The sequence below is a fragment of the Pezoporus flaviventris genome, unplaced genomic scaffold (assembly GCF_033815535.1).
Source record: "Pezoporus flaviventris isolate CSIRO_AGI_PZ_B2104156 unplaced genomic scaffold, CSIRO_AGI_Pfla_v1 ptg000100l, whole genome shotgun sequence".
In the NCBI taxonomy this organism is placed as follows: Eukaryota; Metazoa; Chordata; class Aves; order Psittaciformes; family Psittacidae; genus Pezoporus; species Pezoporus flaviventris.
The window spans coordinates 4021400-4037545 of NW_026892648.1; the positions used below are offsets into that span (position 1 = coordinate 4021400).

Below are 16146 nucleotides of genomic sequence, written 5' to 3' on the forward strand. Positions count from 1 at the left end.
TTCCTACCACAGCCAGCACAGCTGCACTTTGTACTTGTAGACTTTGTTCTCGCAGTTGCAGCCCACGGGACATCCTTCCCCTGCTCGCCAGCCACAGTACACCAAGGCTGCTCCTCCAGCAGCATCCCTCTGTGTTGCTGCATGGGCCCTGGGTGTCTGCCCTGGGAGAAATAGCTTGACTTTGCTGTCCTAGCATAACCGGCAAAGCCTTGCAGGACACGCAGGTCCTACCCCAAGACTCATTTGAAGAAGGTAGGTCCAGGTCACAGCACACCCCCAGTCTCTTTGCTACAACAATGCCTCAAAATTGGCATTGCAAAATTATTTGGTTTTACGCTGTGGCCAAGATCTTCCCCAGAGACTTTTTGGGTGTTGTTTTCCTCTGGGTTTTTTGGGGGTTTGTTCTTTTTTTTTTTCCCCATGTAACTTCATCCCCTTTCCAGTGCTCTCCATTTTGACACAGCTTTACCTCCTTGAGGAATGACCTTTCCCACCCATCCACCCACTTCTCTCCTTGGCCAAGCTGGCTCTGCAAATCTCATTAAAGGACGTGCTCGTTTACTGGAAGTCTCCAGCATGCTGCTCTGAGCAATTCTCATGCTGTCTGCAGGCGCTCTGCCCTCCTGGCTGCTCTATTAATTTCTTTTAGCAAGCTCCCTGATTTCTATGCAGTTCTCTTGATGAAGTTAAGCACGACTCAAAGTGGCTTTTCCGCTTGGCAGAACAACTCTTCAACAACCCTCTTCTAAATTGCTAGGGATAAAGTCCCAAGTCCAGCCCTCCCTTTGAGTTCCTGCCCTAGCCTCTCCAAGAAACAAATTACCAGCAGCTAAAAATCATGATGCTTTGCATCACCACCATATTTGCATGGTCTCCTTCCCCTTCCCTGCTCACTGCTCACCTCCAGCCGTGCGACCTTAGCAGTTGCTCTTTGTCCCCTGCAATGCTTAAGTCCCTGTGGGTACAACTAAGCCATTTGCCCCTCATCTCCATGCTTCTGGTACCAATACCACGATGCAAAACCAGGCATGCTCTGCTGCTTTCTCACATTTCCAGGTCCTGCGGCACAAGATGCTGCTGAGCAATGTTGGGTCCCCATGCCCTGGGTCCACCTCTGAGCTCCTTGTCCCTGCTCTGGGCTGGCTTTTGTCATGCTCAGCTCTGTCCCAATTGCACAGGACAGGTACCCATGGCATGGTTCTGCCCTGGAGCAGGCACCTGGGGAGATGCCCCATGGCAGAAGCAATGAAGGAGCATGCAGTGGGCCTGTGCTTGCTCTGTCTATAGTTGTATCTCCTGCTTGCGGGAGCCTGGCTCCTATCTGGCCCTCTCCCAACAATCTGCAGACTGTGGCTGAAGCCTTGAGGGGTGTCTGACATGAGAAGAGGGCTGGGTAAGGCAGTGGGGAGGGTGGAACACAGTGCTAGGAGTGGGGAAGAAGAGGGGTGCGCAAGCAGGCTCTGTGTGCCTTCATGCAGGAGAAACGGGGTCCCTTTGCATGCTCAGAGCTGCTCCCCCGAGGCTGACCATGGTGGGGACACTGTCTGGGGTCTGAGGGATGGCAGGGACAGAGCAGGGCAGGCAGCTCCAGCGCCTGCGATCTGTGCAGTGATGCCAACTATGGGTGATGGATGGGTCTGCACGGGGAGAGCGGTCGAGGCTTGCGGCTCTGATGAGAAAATCATCGAGTGGCTGGAGGCTGCAGCAGGCAAATTGCTAAAGAAGAGAGCCGCCGGGCTGTTCTCCCAGGTTTTCGTCATCCCCAGAGCAACGCAGAGACAGCCCTGCACGGCCAGGGAGCAAGCTCTGGCTGCTCCCACTGCAGGATTTACGTTGACTGTGGTGAAAAGGTTTTGTCTCACTGGGACCTGGCGTCACAGCAAACAGGAGGGGTGAGGACCTCCCAGGGAAGTAGTGGGGGATCTGCTGCCTCTGGCCATGGGGTTTCATTAAGGATGCAGGGAGGAAGCATCCTGTGGTGGGGACAGAGCAGGATTATCTACATACCTGTCCCTGCAACCTGCAAAGAGCATGCTCATGGACCACCGACCCCCAGGTGACCAAGCCGATGCACCAACAGCCACCCTGCCACCCAAACCTCACCACCCCTTGGGCTAGTAAATAGCAGAGCAGCCTCGTGCACCCAGATAAACCCCCAAGGCTGGCACCTCTCTCACCAGCCCCCAAGCTGCCTGCTGGGGTGTGCACGGGCAGGGAGAGGAGGAGGATGTTGTCTCCTGCCCGCACTCACACAGCCCGCTGAAGGGCTCAATAATTCAGGCCTGGCACATTAAAGTTGCATGGCGTGCTGTTGCTGTCTGCAAGGACAGACTGCACTGGGGCCACTGCCCAGTGAGCCTGGCCCCACAGACGTGGGCAGGCAAGTGGGTCCAGCAGCCCCACAGCAGGGGCAGAGTGTGGGCAACGAGCAGAGCATCTCTCCGGTGGGATTTAGAGGTAGGATGAGGTTGTGGAAGGAAGCACGGTCCTGGATTTTGGGATGTGTGTTCCCTGGGAGCATGGGGATGCTATCCTAATGGTACTGACATTCCAGGGCTGGGATGTAGGAGACTGAGCTGAGGGTGATGCTGTCTCCAGGACCATCCCCTTCTCCTGCATGACCTGTGTCCCCCACAGCCTCCCTGTCAGGACAGAGGCCACAAAAGTTTGTGCTGCCCCAGGCATCACTTCAAAGCCCTTCTCAGCTGTGTCCATCCCCATGTCCCTGCAGCCACCTGCCCTCACAGGGCCCAAACACCCCCATCCCTCCCCAGAACAGAGGAAGCAAAGCTCTTCACCGGCTGTTCAGGGAGTCGGTTGCTATGGAGATGTCAGATGTACCTGGTTGTAATAGGGACACTGTTGCCATGGTTGTGTGATTGCTGTGCCTGGTGGAGGCAGGGATAGAGCATCAGAAGGTTGTTTACACTGAGGGGGAGGGAGTCACAGAGATCCCAGCTCTCTATGAGCAGGGAGGAAAGCCAGAGGCCATTCTTCACCCCAAGCACATCCCCATGGGGCTGAGGCTGGAGACAATGGGAGTGAACCATCAAAGCTCACCCAGCCCCACAGGGATGGACAGGTCGGTACTTCCACCCCTGCAATGAAGAGGAGGTGGCTGAGGGGATGCAGAGTCTGCCATGCAATGTCCCAGTCAGGCTTGATGGGACACAAGGTGCCACACAGTCTGTACTGGGTGTCCTACAGGAGAGAGCACCCTTTATCGTGCTGGGTGCCATGAGCAAGGAGCACAAACCTGTTGGTGCTGCAAGGCTCAATGTCCTATACTCACACCCCACCACGATGCTCCCTGAGCTCTGCAGGCTCCTGGGCAGGGGGATGGTTTCTGCCCCACTGGGGCTGGGGTTGAAGTGAGGAGGGGGAGCCCCAGCTCTCAGTGGGCAGCCTACAGCAGGCCCCATGGGACGAGATGGGCTGGCACAGAGTGCCTGAATCCCCTCCAGTGCTGCTTGGCTGAGCTCCCTTCCCTGGAGCATGGTTGGCTGCTTGGTCTGTCCTTGAGATGAGAAATGCAGCCGCAGGTTTAATTAATGTGACGATGCTGAGCCACCCGGCAGCCTGGAGTAGAGTCCACCAGAGCCCATGAGTGGCTTCTCCAGGCTTTCCTGGGCAGCTCTGTCTGCTAAACCCCCTGCCCATCTCTGTCAGGACACCTCGGGGGTCCATACCTGCATGTGCCACCCCACGGTGTCTGCCATGAGCAGGCCAAGGGCTGTGCAGCTGCTTGCAAGGTGAGTGCGCATCCCACCGTGTGCTTGCTAGGTTCTGTTACTGTAGGGTCTACACCAACATGGCAAGCAGCCCTGCAGCAGTGAGCAAGGGGATGAGGGAGGGGTAAAGATGCTGCATGGAGCCCTGACATCTCTATGGAACTGGCGTGTGCCTGCCCCAGAGCAGCATGAGCCCCAAGCTCGGTGTGCACCACGCTTCAGCGTGTTGCTGATGAGAAAGACAAAGCTGAGCTCCTGGTTCTCTGGGGGCTGCTGCTGCTGTGAGAGGTGGGGGTGGAGGGATGCAATTGGAACTGGTGAAGTGAGTAATGTTTTTAATTAAAAAATTAATCCTTAATCAGCTGCCTGGCTGGACCAGACAGGGCATTCTGCATGGCACAGAAAGGGCTGCAGGGTGAGCTCTTAGGGGGAGGAACAGTGGCAGATTCAAGTCCCCCAGCCTCCCTGCACAGCAAACAGGGCTCCTGCCTGTCCCCCCTAGGCTGCCCAGAACACCTCCAAGCCAGGCTGGCTCCCTATGTCTATCACCCCCCAAAAGGCCCAGAGAGGCAAGTGGCAAAGCCCTGAATCCACTACCCTGGCATGGTCCTTGCTGGCTCGCCCCTCCTGCTCTACACACCCCATCTTTGCCACTCCTGCAGCCCTCCAAGCCTACCCCGCTGCAGTCAGCTGCAGCCCAGCTCCCAAGCAGCAGTTTTAATTAGACTGCAATCCCATTACATAGCTGCCTGCCCTCTCACAGTTGCTAATCCTGTTAGGCATCCACTAAGTCTCCCTGCTCCGGGCTCTTCCTTGGGTACGGTGTAAGAAGGGGCAGTGGGGTTTCCCCTCTCCTCCCTGGTCCATCTTCCCTGCACTGAGCTGAAGGATCAGGATGGAAATGCCCTGTTCTTGAGCCACACACAAAGTCCGGGTGTTTGCTACCACACCACAGCCATCACTGGCTCCAGTGGGTGCTGAGCCATGGGGTGGGATGAAGGACAGGGGCTGAAACAGGATTGTCCCAGTCCATGAGGAGGTACAGTCCATGCAATACCCTTCCCACCGATGCTCAGTGCCCTGCAGGGACAGGGCAGCTGCTCATAGCTGGTGGCAACAATGGGGACACAGAATCACTGCTCCACTCGATGATCCTGGCTGGGCGCACTCAGGTGTGGGGCGCCAAGAGAGGCTGCTCCAGGCAGTGGGTTGTCACCAAGGGGTTGTGGGTCCTGAGGATGTGGATCTTGCAGGCACAGTGCTCACAGACCCATGCGTTGCTGTGGCAAGCCTCGCTACCACCACTCCCCAGTGGCAGTCACCCCCAGGGCTATGGGCTCCCCACTCTCCTGCCAACTTGGAGGGGACCCCAGCAGTTCTGGCAGAGCACAGCTGCAATGGGTCAGGCATTGCAGCCATCCTGTGAGAGCACAGTGCCACGGAAAACTCATTCCAGCTCTGCAGCCTGCCTGCAGCGAGCCAAAGCACTGAGCTTCACCCGCCTCTTACTGGCCACCTTGCTCTATGCCAGTGCTGTGTCAGCCCTACAGCAGAGTAGCAGCTCTTGCTACAGACCCCTGAGTGAGAGCCGGAGACCACTGCCATTCCTCACTCTGCAACCAGCCACATCCAAAGAGAGGAGCACAACCCCAGCTCAACCTCAAGACACCCCAGCTCTGCACTGGACTGAGCCACAACAACTCCTGGAGACAAGTTCAACCAGGCTGTAATTGCAAGAAAAGGATGGCAAGAATGGCTCTGTGCCCTCCCGGAGGAGTCCTGGTGCTCCTGGGAAGGGGTGGCTGGCAAAGAGAGCAGGTGCCAGGCCCCACAGGGCTGCTGTCCGTGCAGGAGTCCAGGTGCCGTCACCATCAGCTGGTACAAATGCTGTTGATGGAGGCCACAGCCGGGTCAACCAGCCCCAGCTCCTCCTGTTCATTGACACAGAGCTGGTACCCGCAGCCCTTGCGCCGGGGCAGCGGCCCCAGGCGCCTGCTGGGCTTGGCACGGGGCGGCAGCAAGAAGCCGACGCTGCCGGCGATGAGCAGGTGCCAGATGCTGTGGATGTAGAAGTAGTTCTCCTCCGTCTCCACGAAGGCATAGAGCAGCACGGCGGCCGCTGCGATCAGCGCTCCCGGACACAGGTAGAACACCCAGCGCTTCCACGTCGGTGGGTAGCAGTGTCGGCGCCGGATGGTGCGGGCCGTCTGCAGGGGACAAAGAGAGGGATGGGAAAGGGACAGGCACAGCCACTGTGCCGCATCCCCCAGTGCTCAAGGAGTGAAGTTCATGGAGGGCTTGGTGCTGGCAAGGGAGTGGGGCCGGACATCTGGGCAGGATGCTGAGCACAGCCAGGGTGGGGACATAAGAGGACAGGGACCGTGTCTCCTTACCCATGCGACAGCCATGATCCCCAAGGCGAAAAGGCTGGGCCCTAGCAGGTTCCAGAGCCCATGGCGGTCCATCTGCAGAGCCATGGAGAGCAGCATGGCCCCCAGCAGGTACAGCACCTGTGGGGCAGCAGGGCACCCATCAGGATGGGTCCCCTCCAGCCCACCTCGCGCTACCGGTCCCCACACTAGCCTGCTTGACCACGGGCTGGAGCCGGGCCATGGCGATGACGGTGACCCAGACAGACATGAGGGAGCCCAGGAAGTCACAGAACTGCAGCACATCATACTCCATGATGCAGAACACCACGATGCCGGGCTGGTCACAAGCATGGTAAAACTGGTGTAGACGGAAAGGGGTGTGAGAGCTATCCCACACAACCCCAGCCCCTTGCCTGTCCCCACAGCCACCCCCACCGCACGCTCACAGTGGAGAAGAACATGGTGAAGATGTAGACGGCAGCTTCCAAGAGGTAGTGGCTGCGCACAGCGATGGCCACGGGAGGCACGAACATGACATTGCTGAGGCACAGCAACAGCGTGGAGAGGAGCTGGAAGCCATAGGAGAAAGCCTCGGAGTTGTCTGTGCAGCCCCAGCCATTCCAGCCTGTGGCCAGAGAGAGCTGCTTTCAGCCCTGCAGCCCTTGCAGGGGCTGGGGAAGGAGCGAGGAAGCCTCTTCCCAGAGCCTTGTGGAGAGCTGGTGTGGGGGCACTAATGGGGGGCAATGGGCACTATGGGTGCCCGGGGAAGCTCTCACCAGCTTTGCACTCGCAGGCAGCGTACAGGTAGTTGTTGGTGCGCAGCAGCTTGCACTGGCCATAGATGCCACAGTCATTGATGCAGGGTGAGAGGTAGGTGCGCAGGTACACCTCAGCTGTCACGTTGGTGCAGGGCTCAAACCTGCAGTGCAGGAGAAGGGGGTCAGCCCTCACCTTGACACTAAGGGAAATGAGCTGCTTTGGTGAACCTGCGAGGGTGCTGAGGCTCTGGCACGGGGTGCCCAGAGAAGCTGTGGCTGCCCCATCCCTGGCAGTGTTCAAGGCCAGGTTGGACAGGGCTTGGGGCAGCCTGCTCTAGTGGAAGGTGTCCCTGCCTGTGACAGGGGTTGGAACTGGATGAGCTCTAAGGTCCCTTCCAGCCCAAACCATTCTGTGATTCTATCCTGTGTACCAAGCTGGGCAAACAGGAGGAACATGGTCATGCTTAGACTCACTTTTCCTTTATCGACACACGCAGCTGGCTCCTTTTCATTTGTATTTTGCTGTGCAAACAGCATGCCCTGCAATGCCTGCCTGTCACTATGTGACTATGAGAAGGACCAAATGCAACAGGCAACTCAGCATGAACTACATACATAGCAGAAGAGTCAGAGCAGGCACCCCACTGCCCATGCTGCCCATGCACAGAGCTGTGGGCAGTTCCAGCACCTCCGCAGCTCCAGCTTGCAGCAGCACAGACATCCCACATCCCAACAACACACACCAACTGCTGCCTGCACACACATAGGCACCCCAACATGCACAAACATGCACACAGTGCTGTCTGCACACGTGTGGGATGCATCTGCATGTGTGTCTGTCCGTGCATGTGCTCACACAGTCAAATCTGCACACTGTGCACATAGAACATACACGGCCTTGTCCGCTTGCACAAACCTGAGCTCACACACAGAGCTGTCTGCATGTATGCGTCCAAACATTCATGCAATGTTGTCTGCATGCATGCACCAAACGTGCACGCAGCACCATCCACATGCATCAAACATCCTATGCTGTGTGCATGCATTCACTGAACATGCACACAGAACCATCTGCATGGCACAGACCCCACATCACTCTTGTACGTACAGACACGAGTGCACAACAGCCCCCCTTCTCCACAGGGTTCTCAGGCAGACACCCATGCCAGGAGCATGGTGTCATACCCCAGACACAGAAGCGGTCCTTGGAGATGCTGAGCAGAGCAGGGGGGCAGCAGCTGCCCCCCACCCGCACAGCCAAGCCCCATCCTCACAGTGACAGCCTCATCCCCTCCCATGTATGGGTACAGATGGGCACTGCCGGAGATGGGCAGGCACCAACAGATGCACAACGTTCACAAGCTGACAGGCGCTTCTTAACTGCAAGACGGAGGGAAGAGCCGCGGGGACCACAGATGGTCAGACAGGCACACGATAGAGCCATCCACGCCCACGCAGGCACCCACACACAGCCCCCAACCCAACACGTGAGCAGTGACATGCAGTGCAAGGGGTAGGCACGCCTATGGACCCACAGAACTCATGGATGAAGATCATGGGTAGGACACCCCCTCTGGGTGTGCAGGGAGGGGACAGGCAGTGTCTCTTACCCATGGTCCGTGGCACAGAGCGAGCGCAGGCTCAGGTACCAGCTGCCTGTCTGGGGGTAGGGGATCCGCAGGCGGCTGAGGCTGGCTGTGGCATTGACAGAGAGCAGGAAGCCTGCCAGGGACTCTGTGGACCAAGAGAGCTCCATGTGTGCAGGGCAGGGGCAGCCCTTCCCCATGGGCAGAGCTGGGACAGGGACAGAGCACCCCAGGGCCAGATGCCCCCATGGTTTCTGCCATCTCCCACCCAGTCTCTTGCCGGACATATGGAGGGCAAGAGACCCCCCCACATCCATGGCAGGATGGACATGCACAGCCCAGCCTACCTGTTTCACAGGTCACTGAAGTGTTAGCACTGGACGTCAGTGGGACTTCATGGTTCAGACACCCAAACACTGTCACGTTCTCACCACACAGGGAGCTCTGAGAGCAGAGGAGGAGATGACCCTAAACCATGGACTATGGGGGATGTCCTCTGCTCTGATATCACCCGCATAATAGCACACAACCTATCAGTGCCCTAACCTAACTTCCATCACCCAAGAACACCCCAAATCCAAGCTATCACTCTGCTCTTGAGCACACTCATCTGTTCCTTGACACCCAAGAGCTCTCAAAGCCATAACCCAAGAGCACCCCAAATCCCATTCCTTTCCCTACTGCAGCCTTGATATCACCCATCTCCCAGCCTGTCCCCGTCTCAAGCTGTCCTGCCCCATCCAGGGCACAGCATGGCCATCTCACCACATTGAGCCGCAGCTCCAGGTTGAGCACCCCACCACTGTCCAGCACCGGCAGGAGGTTGATGACAAAGACAGCAGGGCGGTCAGGCGGCACCGACACGTTGGGTCCAAAGAAGATGTAGAAGTGGACGGAGAAGGTGTCCAGCTCATTGCGTAGCGTGGGACGGATGGGCCAGCACCGCTCACTAGCAGGTGAGGTGATGGGGACCGGGTACTTTGTGCTGTTGGGGCTGGTGGGTGGAGGGCTGTCCCCCAGCGCCATCCCGCCCGCAGAGCCGAAGGAGTGGGGCATATTCATGGAAGCACTGGAGGGCAGGAAGGGTGGACGGGCCAGGCTGGGTTGGGAACAGTCTGTGGGGCAAAGAGCTGTCAGGCCAGGCACTGCACAGCTCCTCTAGCCCCTCCTTAGTTCTCACCCCCACTTCTTGCCCATCACACACTTTCATGTGGAACCCAGCCCCAACACCTCCCAGGGACCTCATCCCAGCAGGGTTGTGTATAACCCTGTACCCTGCTGGGGCCAGATCCTTTACCCCCACACCAGTCACCCAAGCAGATACAAGATCGTGACCACTACCCACACCTTCCCATGTATCCTCACCTGTGAGCTGCACGGTGACCTGGAAGGAGATGGTGCCTGGCACCCCAGGGTGTTTCTCCACTAGCACATAGTACCAGTGCTGCCAGAAGGGCAGGTCCAGCGCCAACTGACAGGGATCATGCTCCCGGCAGTCCAGTGCTGTGGAGTTGTGCAGAGGGGGAGCCTTGGCCCTCACACGCAGCCAGAGCGGGCAGCCCTCGGCCCCGCGGCACCGCAGCACCTCCACCAGCACTCGTGACGTGTAGCTTGGCACAAACACCCTGCAGGAAAACACTGTCAGGTCCTGCCGTTCAACATGGACCAGTGGGACTAGGGAGGCCAGGCAGAGGGATGGTGCACCCTCACCTCCCCAACCTGAGGGTGCCCCCTCCTTGGGCGACCCTCTTGCACTCACTTGTAGAGGCAGGAGCGATTGTGGGGAGCCATGGTCTGCTCAGTGACATAACCTGGGTACAGCACGGCGATGTTCACCAGGCGCTGCACGATAAGCTGTGGCTGGAAGAGGTACTGGCACTCCTCGTAGAGTCCCTGCACCAGCAGGACAGTCAGCATGGGGAAGGGGACATGCAGCTCTGTCCCCACTTGGGACATCTGCCTTGGGCACTGCCAGCCCAGAGCAGCCAGACCCCAGCAGAACACTGCAGCAAGCCCTGTCACCCCATGCTCCCCCCAAAGCCCTTCACCTTGACAGAGATCTTGCCCTCATCTTTGGGCAGATGAGCAGCCAGGAACCAGTCCCCGGGCAGTGGGCTGGTGACATTGAAAACCCCCGTGGTGCGGTTGGGTAGGGTCCAGGTGAGGGTCAGTGCAAAGGAGCCAGGGACGGCCGTGTCCCTGGGGAAGTGCGTGTGCAGTGGGTTAATGACAGAGGGAGCCCCTGAGCGGAAGTACCTGCAGGAGAGAGAGCAGTTAGCAGAGTGCAGGCTGGGCATCACAGCAGGGCGAACATGCCCTTAATGTCGGGGGTCTATCTTTCATGCTATTAGGAAGCTCAAAGACAACATGGGAGGCCATTTGTAAGCTGAGACCATGTAGATAAGGGCCTTAGTGACACGGCTTAGTGGTAGACTTGGCAGTCCTGGGGTAATGATTGAACTTGATCCTCTTGTAGAACCAACTAAGTCTTTTCTAGCCTAGTTGATTCTATGTCTTTGCTGGAGACTGTGAGCTTCCCTGGGTGGGTGTTTAACAAAACTGTTCATCTATGGGGTTCACAAAGGAGTGGAGCCTGCAAGAGTGGAAGATGAATCATGGGGAATGAGCATGCATGTATTTGCGCATGAATGAGTACTCCTCTGCATCTATGCGCATCTGTATACATATACATATGTGTGCACATGCAAGTAAGAAGCAGACAAGAGCTGGGAGGCTCCAGGGAAAAGCCTGGCAGAGGACAGCAGGGGCAGGCAGAGGCAGGCAGGAAGAAAACAGACAGAGCAGGCTGCTTACTCACACGGTGATGCTACGGTCTGGGCATTGATCCCCAAAGGTGCCACCCTGCTCCTTGAAGGTGATGAGGTTCCAGACAGCGATGACTGTGTCCTCAGGGATGTGGAAATGGAAGAGCTCAATGCTGGCAAAGGAGCGGAAAGGGCTAAGCTTGCGTGGTGTGCGGGTGAAGTAGTCAGTCACAAAGAGCCCATCTGTAGAGGAAACCAAAAGGACTCTCAGCAGAGTGGAGAACTAGGGGAAGGGAGGAGCACCATGCCTCCCAAACCAAGCTCTGAACATGTCCCAGAACCAGGAGGCAGGAATGGATGGTGGTGTGCCATTTCAGTGAGTCCTTAGGGCTGATGTCAGCTGTGCCCAGCTGTATCTCCAGCCTTGGCACAGTTTGCATCACGCCTGATTCAGCATTGCCTCAAGCCCAGTTCCCCAAGCTGTGGGCACTCATCTTCTGGAGCCTGAGGAACCTTTGGCCTCACCTGCTCACACTCAGCCTCGGTGCAGCCCACCTCTTTCAACTCATCATCCTCTTCAGTGGAGATCTGCTCCCTGCATTTAACCTGTAATAAAGAGCTGTTCCTCATAGCTCCAGCCCTGCCCAACAGGTCAGCTCCCCCAGGGACACAGATTTCCCCTCCTCTGCTGCCAAGGATGACCAGCACAGAGCCCATCATAAACCACAGAGTCCTACCCTAGAGCTAAGAGAAGAAGGAGCGAGCAGTGCACTTCCTGCAGAGTCTTCCAGCTCTCCCATGGTTTGTGGAGGAGGAATGGTGCACATATGTGTGCACATATGCACACGTGGGTGCTGTCTGCGTGCGCGGCGATGCGGAGGCGTGCACGCCCACAAGCATGGGTGCAGGTTGCTGAGCACAGCCCCATGCCTGCAAGACACTTCCTGCAGGCCCACAGCACTCACTGGGACCACCTCCCCTTGCCCAACTGCCTGACAGTTTGATTTCAAGGGTTTTACAGGACCCCAGCATCAGAAGGGCAGCGGCTTCCTTGCCACAATAGAGGCAAGGGAGTCCTGGTCTCGACAGCAGATGCAACTTCACCCTACCATTGCCACACTTCCCCAGTGCCTGGGAGACCCATCCATTATTCCCCAGAGATGTACCAAGGATTAAATGCACCTCCACGCAAGCTGCCAGCAAGTGGGATGCCAACAGAGGATGGGCTGGGAGAAGGCATGTGCCAAGAAGGAGCTGTCCAGCTGGGAGTGGGATAGCAGACAAGAAGGGCTGGTTTGCACAGCATGAACCTGGCTGGGAGTGCCTGCATGTGCTTGCGTGCACATGTATTTTTGCTGTGTGTGTGCAGCCCCAGCCGGCTGTACACTGACATGCATCTGCTCCCTTGCCTGGAACAAAGGCAGCTCCCCCTCCCCTTCGCTTCCAGACAACACAAGCCAGGCATGAAATACCTGTTTCAATGCAAGAGCGCCTGATCCCAATTTCCCCACCATGAATCAACACGACACTCCACAGTTCCCCTCCCCACATGCAGACAGTGACCCAGCAAGGGACCCAAGGGAACATGGGGTGTTGAACCCCATAGGGGGAACCACTTGGAGCTTCCCAGTCCCTGGGCAGTTTCCTCCATGCCCACTTGCACAGGGCAAACAGTGAGGAGGCAGCTGCAGGTCAATCTGAAATCCAGCAGCCTCATGACCAGAGCACGGGACGGTTGCTGGAGGATGGAGAGGAATTTCCTAGCTATGGAAGGGGGAAGAAGGAAGAAAGCAAGCACCCTTCTGGCAGGGTGGAAGCCGCGGGACCACAATCGCAGGTCGCGACAGGCAATCAGCTCCACTAACAGCCAGCTCTGGGTCAGGCGGTCAGCACCGCGGACAGCTCCGGGCGCGATCGGTCAGCACCGCGGACAGCTCCGTGTCGGGGCGGTTAGCGCCGGGGGCAGCTCAGGGTCCGGGGGTAAGCACCGCGGGCCGCTCTGGGTGCAGGGCGTTCAGCACCGCGGACAGCTCCAGATCGGGTGCTCAGCACCGCGGACAGCTCCCGCGGGGGCCCCACCGCTGCCCCACCGCGGCCCCCGACCTGCGGCACCGGCAGTCCCCCTCCAGCTGTGTCCCCCCCCTCCCGGGGACCCCCCTACAATTCCCTGGGTACCCCTCCACATGCCCTTCGCCAATCCAGCTCCCCGTGCCCCACAGCACCCTCACCTTTGCACAGTTCCACCAGTGCAATCCCCCTCAAACTTGCTATGCATACAACCCCCTCTCTGTCCATCCCCGCTGCCCCATCGCAAGCACATAGCTCTCTGCCCTCCACCTGCAGTCCCCCGGGCCCACGTCCCACGCACATGAACCATCCCCTGGCTGTTCCGCAGCATGTGTACTGACTGCGTCCTGCTGGCACGCACACCTCTGTGACCCACCGCACACTTATCTCCATGCCCCACTGCTCGGGCATCCCAAGCCCTCAACATGCTTGTCGTCGTGCCCCACACCATGCACATCCTCACTCCCCCATTGCATTGGCGTCTGGTACCCTCTGCACACGCATCCTCATGCCCCGTTATGCAAACATCCCACGGCACACGCACTTCTGTGTCCCATCGCACCCACGTTGCGCCCTCCTGCTGCACGTCCCTGACCCACGTACCCCCACCTCCTGCCCCATCTCACACATGCTCCACACACAACCAGGCTCACCAATGTGCCCTGTTGCTTATGTGCCCCAATACCCACTCCGTGCGCACCCCATCCATCCCTCCTTGCACCGAGCTTCCATGTCCCACTGCACGCACATCCCACACTCCCTAGAGCCAGCTGCATCCCACTCCCTGCCCCCAGCCCCACTGCGTGCACCCCCCACATCCCATCCGTCCCGTACCCCATCATTCCCATCACAAGCTCGCTCCCCCTGCCCCACCACCCGAACACCAAGCGCCCCACCCGCGCGCATCTCCATCCCCCCCATACCTCCCTCCCCAACCCCCGGGTGCCCCGGGGCCGCCGTTGGCCCCCGTCCCCCCCCAGCCCTCTGCCCGGCCGCGGGTCTCACCGGCAGGGCCCGGCGGCAGGAGGAGCGGCAGGAGGAGGAGGAGCAGCGCGGGCTGGAGCCGCTGCCCGCCGCCGGACCGGACCATGCCGCCGCCACGGCTGCCGCGGGGCGCGCGCCCACAGCAGCCCCGCCGCGCATCGGCGGCCATGACGTCACCCGCCCCGCCCCCTCCCGCCACCATTGGCCCCCACCAGCGTCACTCGACAGAGGCAGCCCCCCCCCGGGAGATACCGCCCACATCCTCCCCCCCTCCATCATGTCGCTGGTCGGGGCAGTGGGGAAAGGGACAATGAGCGGGGACATGGGCATGGGGCTGGGAGGGACAATGAATGGGGACAGTGAATGGGGACAGGAATACGGAGCTGGGGAGACGGACATGGGGGTAGGAGGAGGATAATGTATGGGGGCACGGATATGGGGCTGGGAGGGAGACAATGAAAGGGACCAGGGACATGGGGCTGGGGACAGAGATATGGGGCTGAGGACGGGGACAATGAATCGGGACAGGGATACGGGGCCGGGAAGAAGGACTTAGGGCTAGGAGGGGGATAATGAATGGCAGCAGGGATATGGAGCTGGGGACAGGGACAATGAGTAGGAGCAGCGATAAGAGCCTGGGGACAGAAACAAGAAGAAGGAACAGGAATATGGGGCTGGGGACAGGAACAATGAGTGGGGACAGGGACATGGGGTTGGGGAGAAGGACATGGGGCTAGGAAGGGAGACAGTGAATGGGAACAGGGATATGAGGCTGGGGACAGTGATAGGGAGCTGAAGACAGAAACAATGAAGGAAGAGAGAGATGCGAGGCTGAGGTCAGGGACAATGAATGGGAACAGGGTTAGGGGGTTGGGGGCCGGTACAATGAGTGGGAAGAGGGATATGGGGCTGGGGAGAAGGAAACAGGCTGGGGACAGGGATAAGGGACTGAAGGGAGAGGGACAAGGGAGCTGGGATATGCACTGGTGCTGAGGACAGGGATAAGAGCTGGGGAACAGGGCAAAACCTGAGGTCCAGGACACAGGGCCTGGGGACACGGGACATGGAGCCGGGTTGCAGGTGGGCATAGGACCGCAGGACACAGCTGAAAGGGGCTGTGGGGCTGGGACACGGGGGTCAAGTGGGCTAAAATGCTGGTGGCAAACAGGGCAATTTGTGCAGAGGGGATGGGAGGCAGCAAAGGCTTCCTATGGGGCTGAGGGGGCTACCTGTGAGGCTGTGATGTGGGTTGGGTGGCTTTCTAGCGGTGGGTACAACCTTACTAGAATAAGTTATACCACTGACCTTACAGAGGTGTCCGTGAGAGGGGCTCTGCATGCGGGGATGGGAGAATCCTGACCTGAACCGGCCTCATCGCGCTTCCCAAATTCCCCTGACATCAGCCTCATCCTCCCCTGACAACACCGTCCCCCTTAACCAAGGCGAGTGACCCACGGTGTGCACAGCCCCACTTCGGGTCACTCCCATCCCGATCCCCTCCTCTCCGCGGAGCGCCCGGGGTGCTGTAGAGGACCGGCCAACCCCAGGGGTCTATCCAACAGCCCCGTGCCCCCCTCGGCCACTGCTGGGGTCCCACGGGTCCGGAGCACCCGTGGGAAGGGGACCGGCAGCCACTGCCCCCCGAAAAGCCGCAGGGTCCCTCCGGGACAGTCCCGTGAGCGGCACGGGCGGCTGTGTGTGCCCGCGGGGGCGCCGGGGCACCCCGCACCCATGGCTCCGCAGTGCCTGTGCCGGTCCCTCTCTTCCCCCCTCACGCTCCCGCCCCGGTCCCGGTCCCGGTCCCACCGGTGCGGCGCATTTTCTTCCTCCGGCCGCCAGGGTGCGGTAGCGCTCCGAGAGGCGCTGCCGCCGGCGCCGCTCTG

At 59.1% G+C, this 16146-nt stretch overlaps 1 protein-coding gene across 2 annotated transcripts; it reads right to left on the reverse strand.

Moving 5' to 3' along the window:
• Positions 1–5439: 5439 nt before the first annotated feature.
• Positions 5440–14438, reverse strand: TMEM8B (transmembrane protein 8B). 2 transcript variants are annotated; one of them, XM_061477170.1, is made up of 13 exons: positions 14285–14438; positions 11266–11455; positions 10496–10703; positions 10207–10340; positions 9813–10072; positions 9213–9562; positions 8795–8891; positions 8472–8595; positions 6880–7022; positions 6550–6728; positions 6315–6461; positions 6125–6241; positions 5440–5938 (listed from the first exon to the last, which is right to left on the reverse strand). In XM_061477170.1, exons 1-13 carry the CDS (start codon positions 14430–14432, stop codon positions 5603–5605), a joined length of 2433 nt encoding a protein of 810 aa, XP_061333154.1. In that variant the 5' UTR covers positions 14433–14438; the 3' UTR covers positions 5440–5602. The 2 variants fall into 2 exon arrangements, with proteins under 2 accessions (XP_061333154.1, XP_061333155.1); XM_061477171.1 differs by lacking the exon at positions 14285–14438 and having other exon boundaries at positions 11262–11391.
• Positions 14439–16146: the final 1708 nt, after the last annotated feature.

Excerpts from the sequence above, each read along its gene's own strand:
- TMEM8B (XM_061477170.1), bottom strand. The coding sequence starts at position 14,432 with ATGGCCGCCGATGCGCGGCGGGGCTGCTGTGGGCGCGCGCCCCGCGGC. Across the intron at positions 9,563-9,812 it reads GGTCACCGTGCAGCTCACAG|ACTGTTCCCAACCCAGCCTG; the intron begins GTGAGGATACAT and ends TTTGCCCCACAG. Across the intron at positions 7,023-8,471 it reads CTCTGTGCCACGGACCATGG|GTTTGAGCCCTGCACCAACG; the intron begins GTAAGAGACACT and ends CCTGCACTGCAG.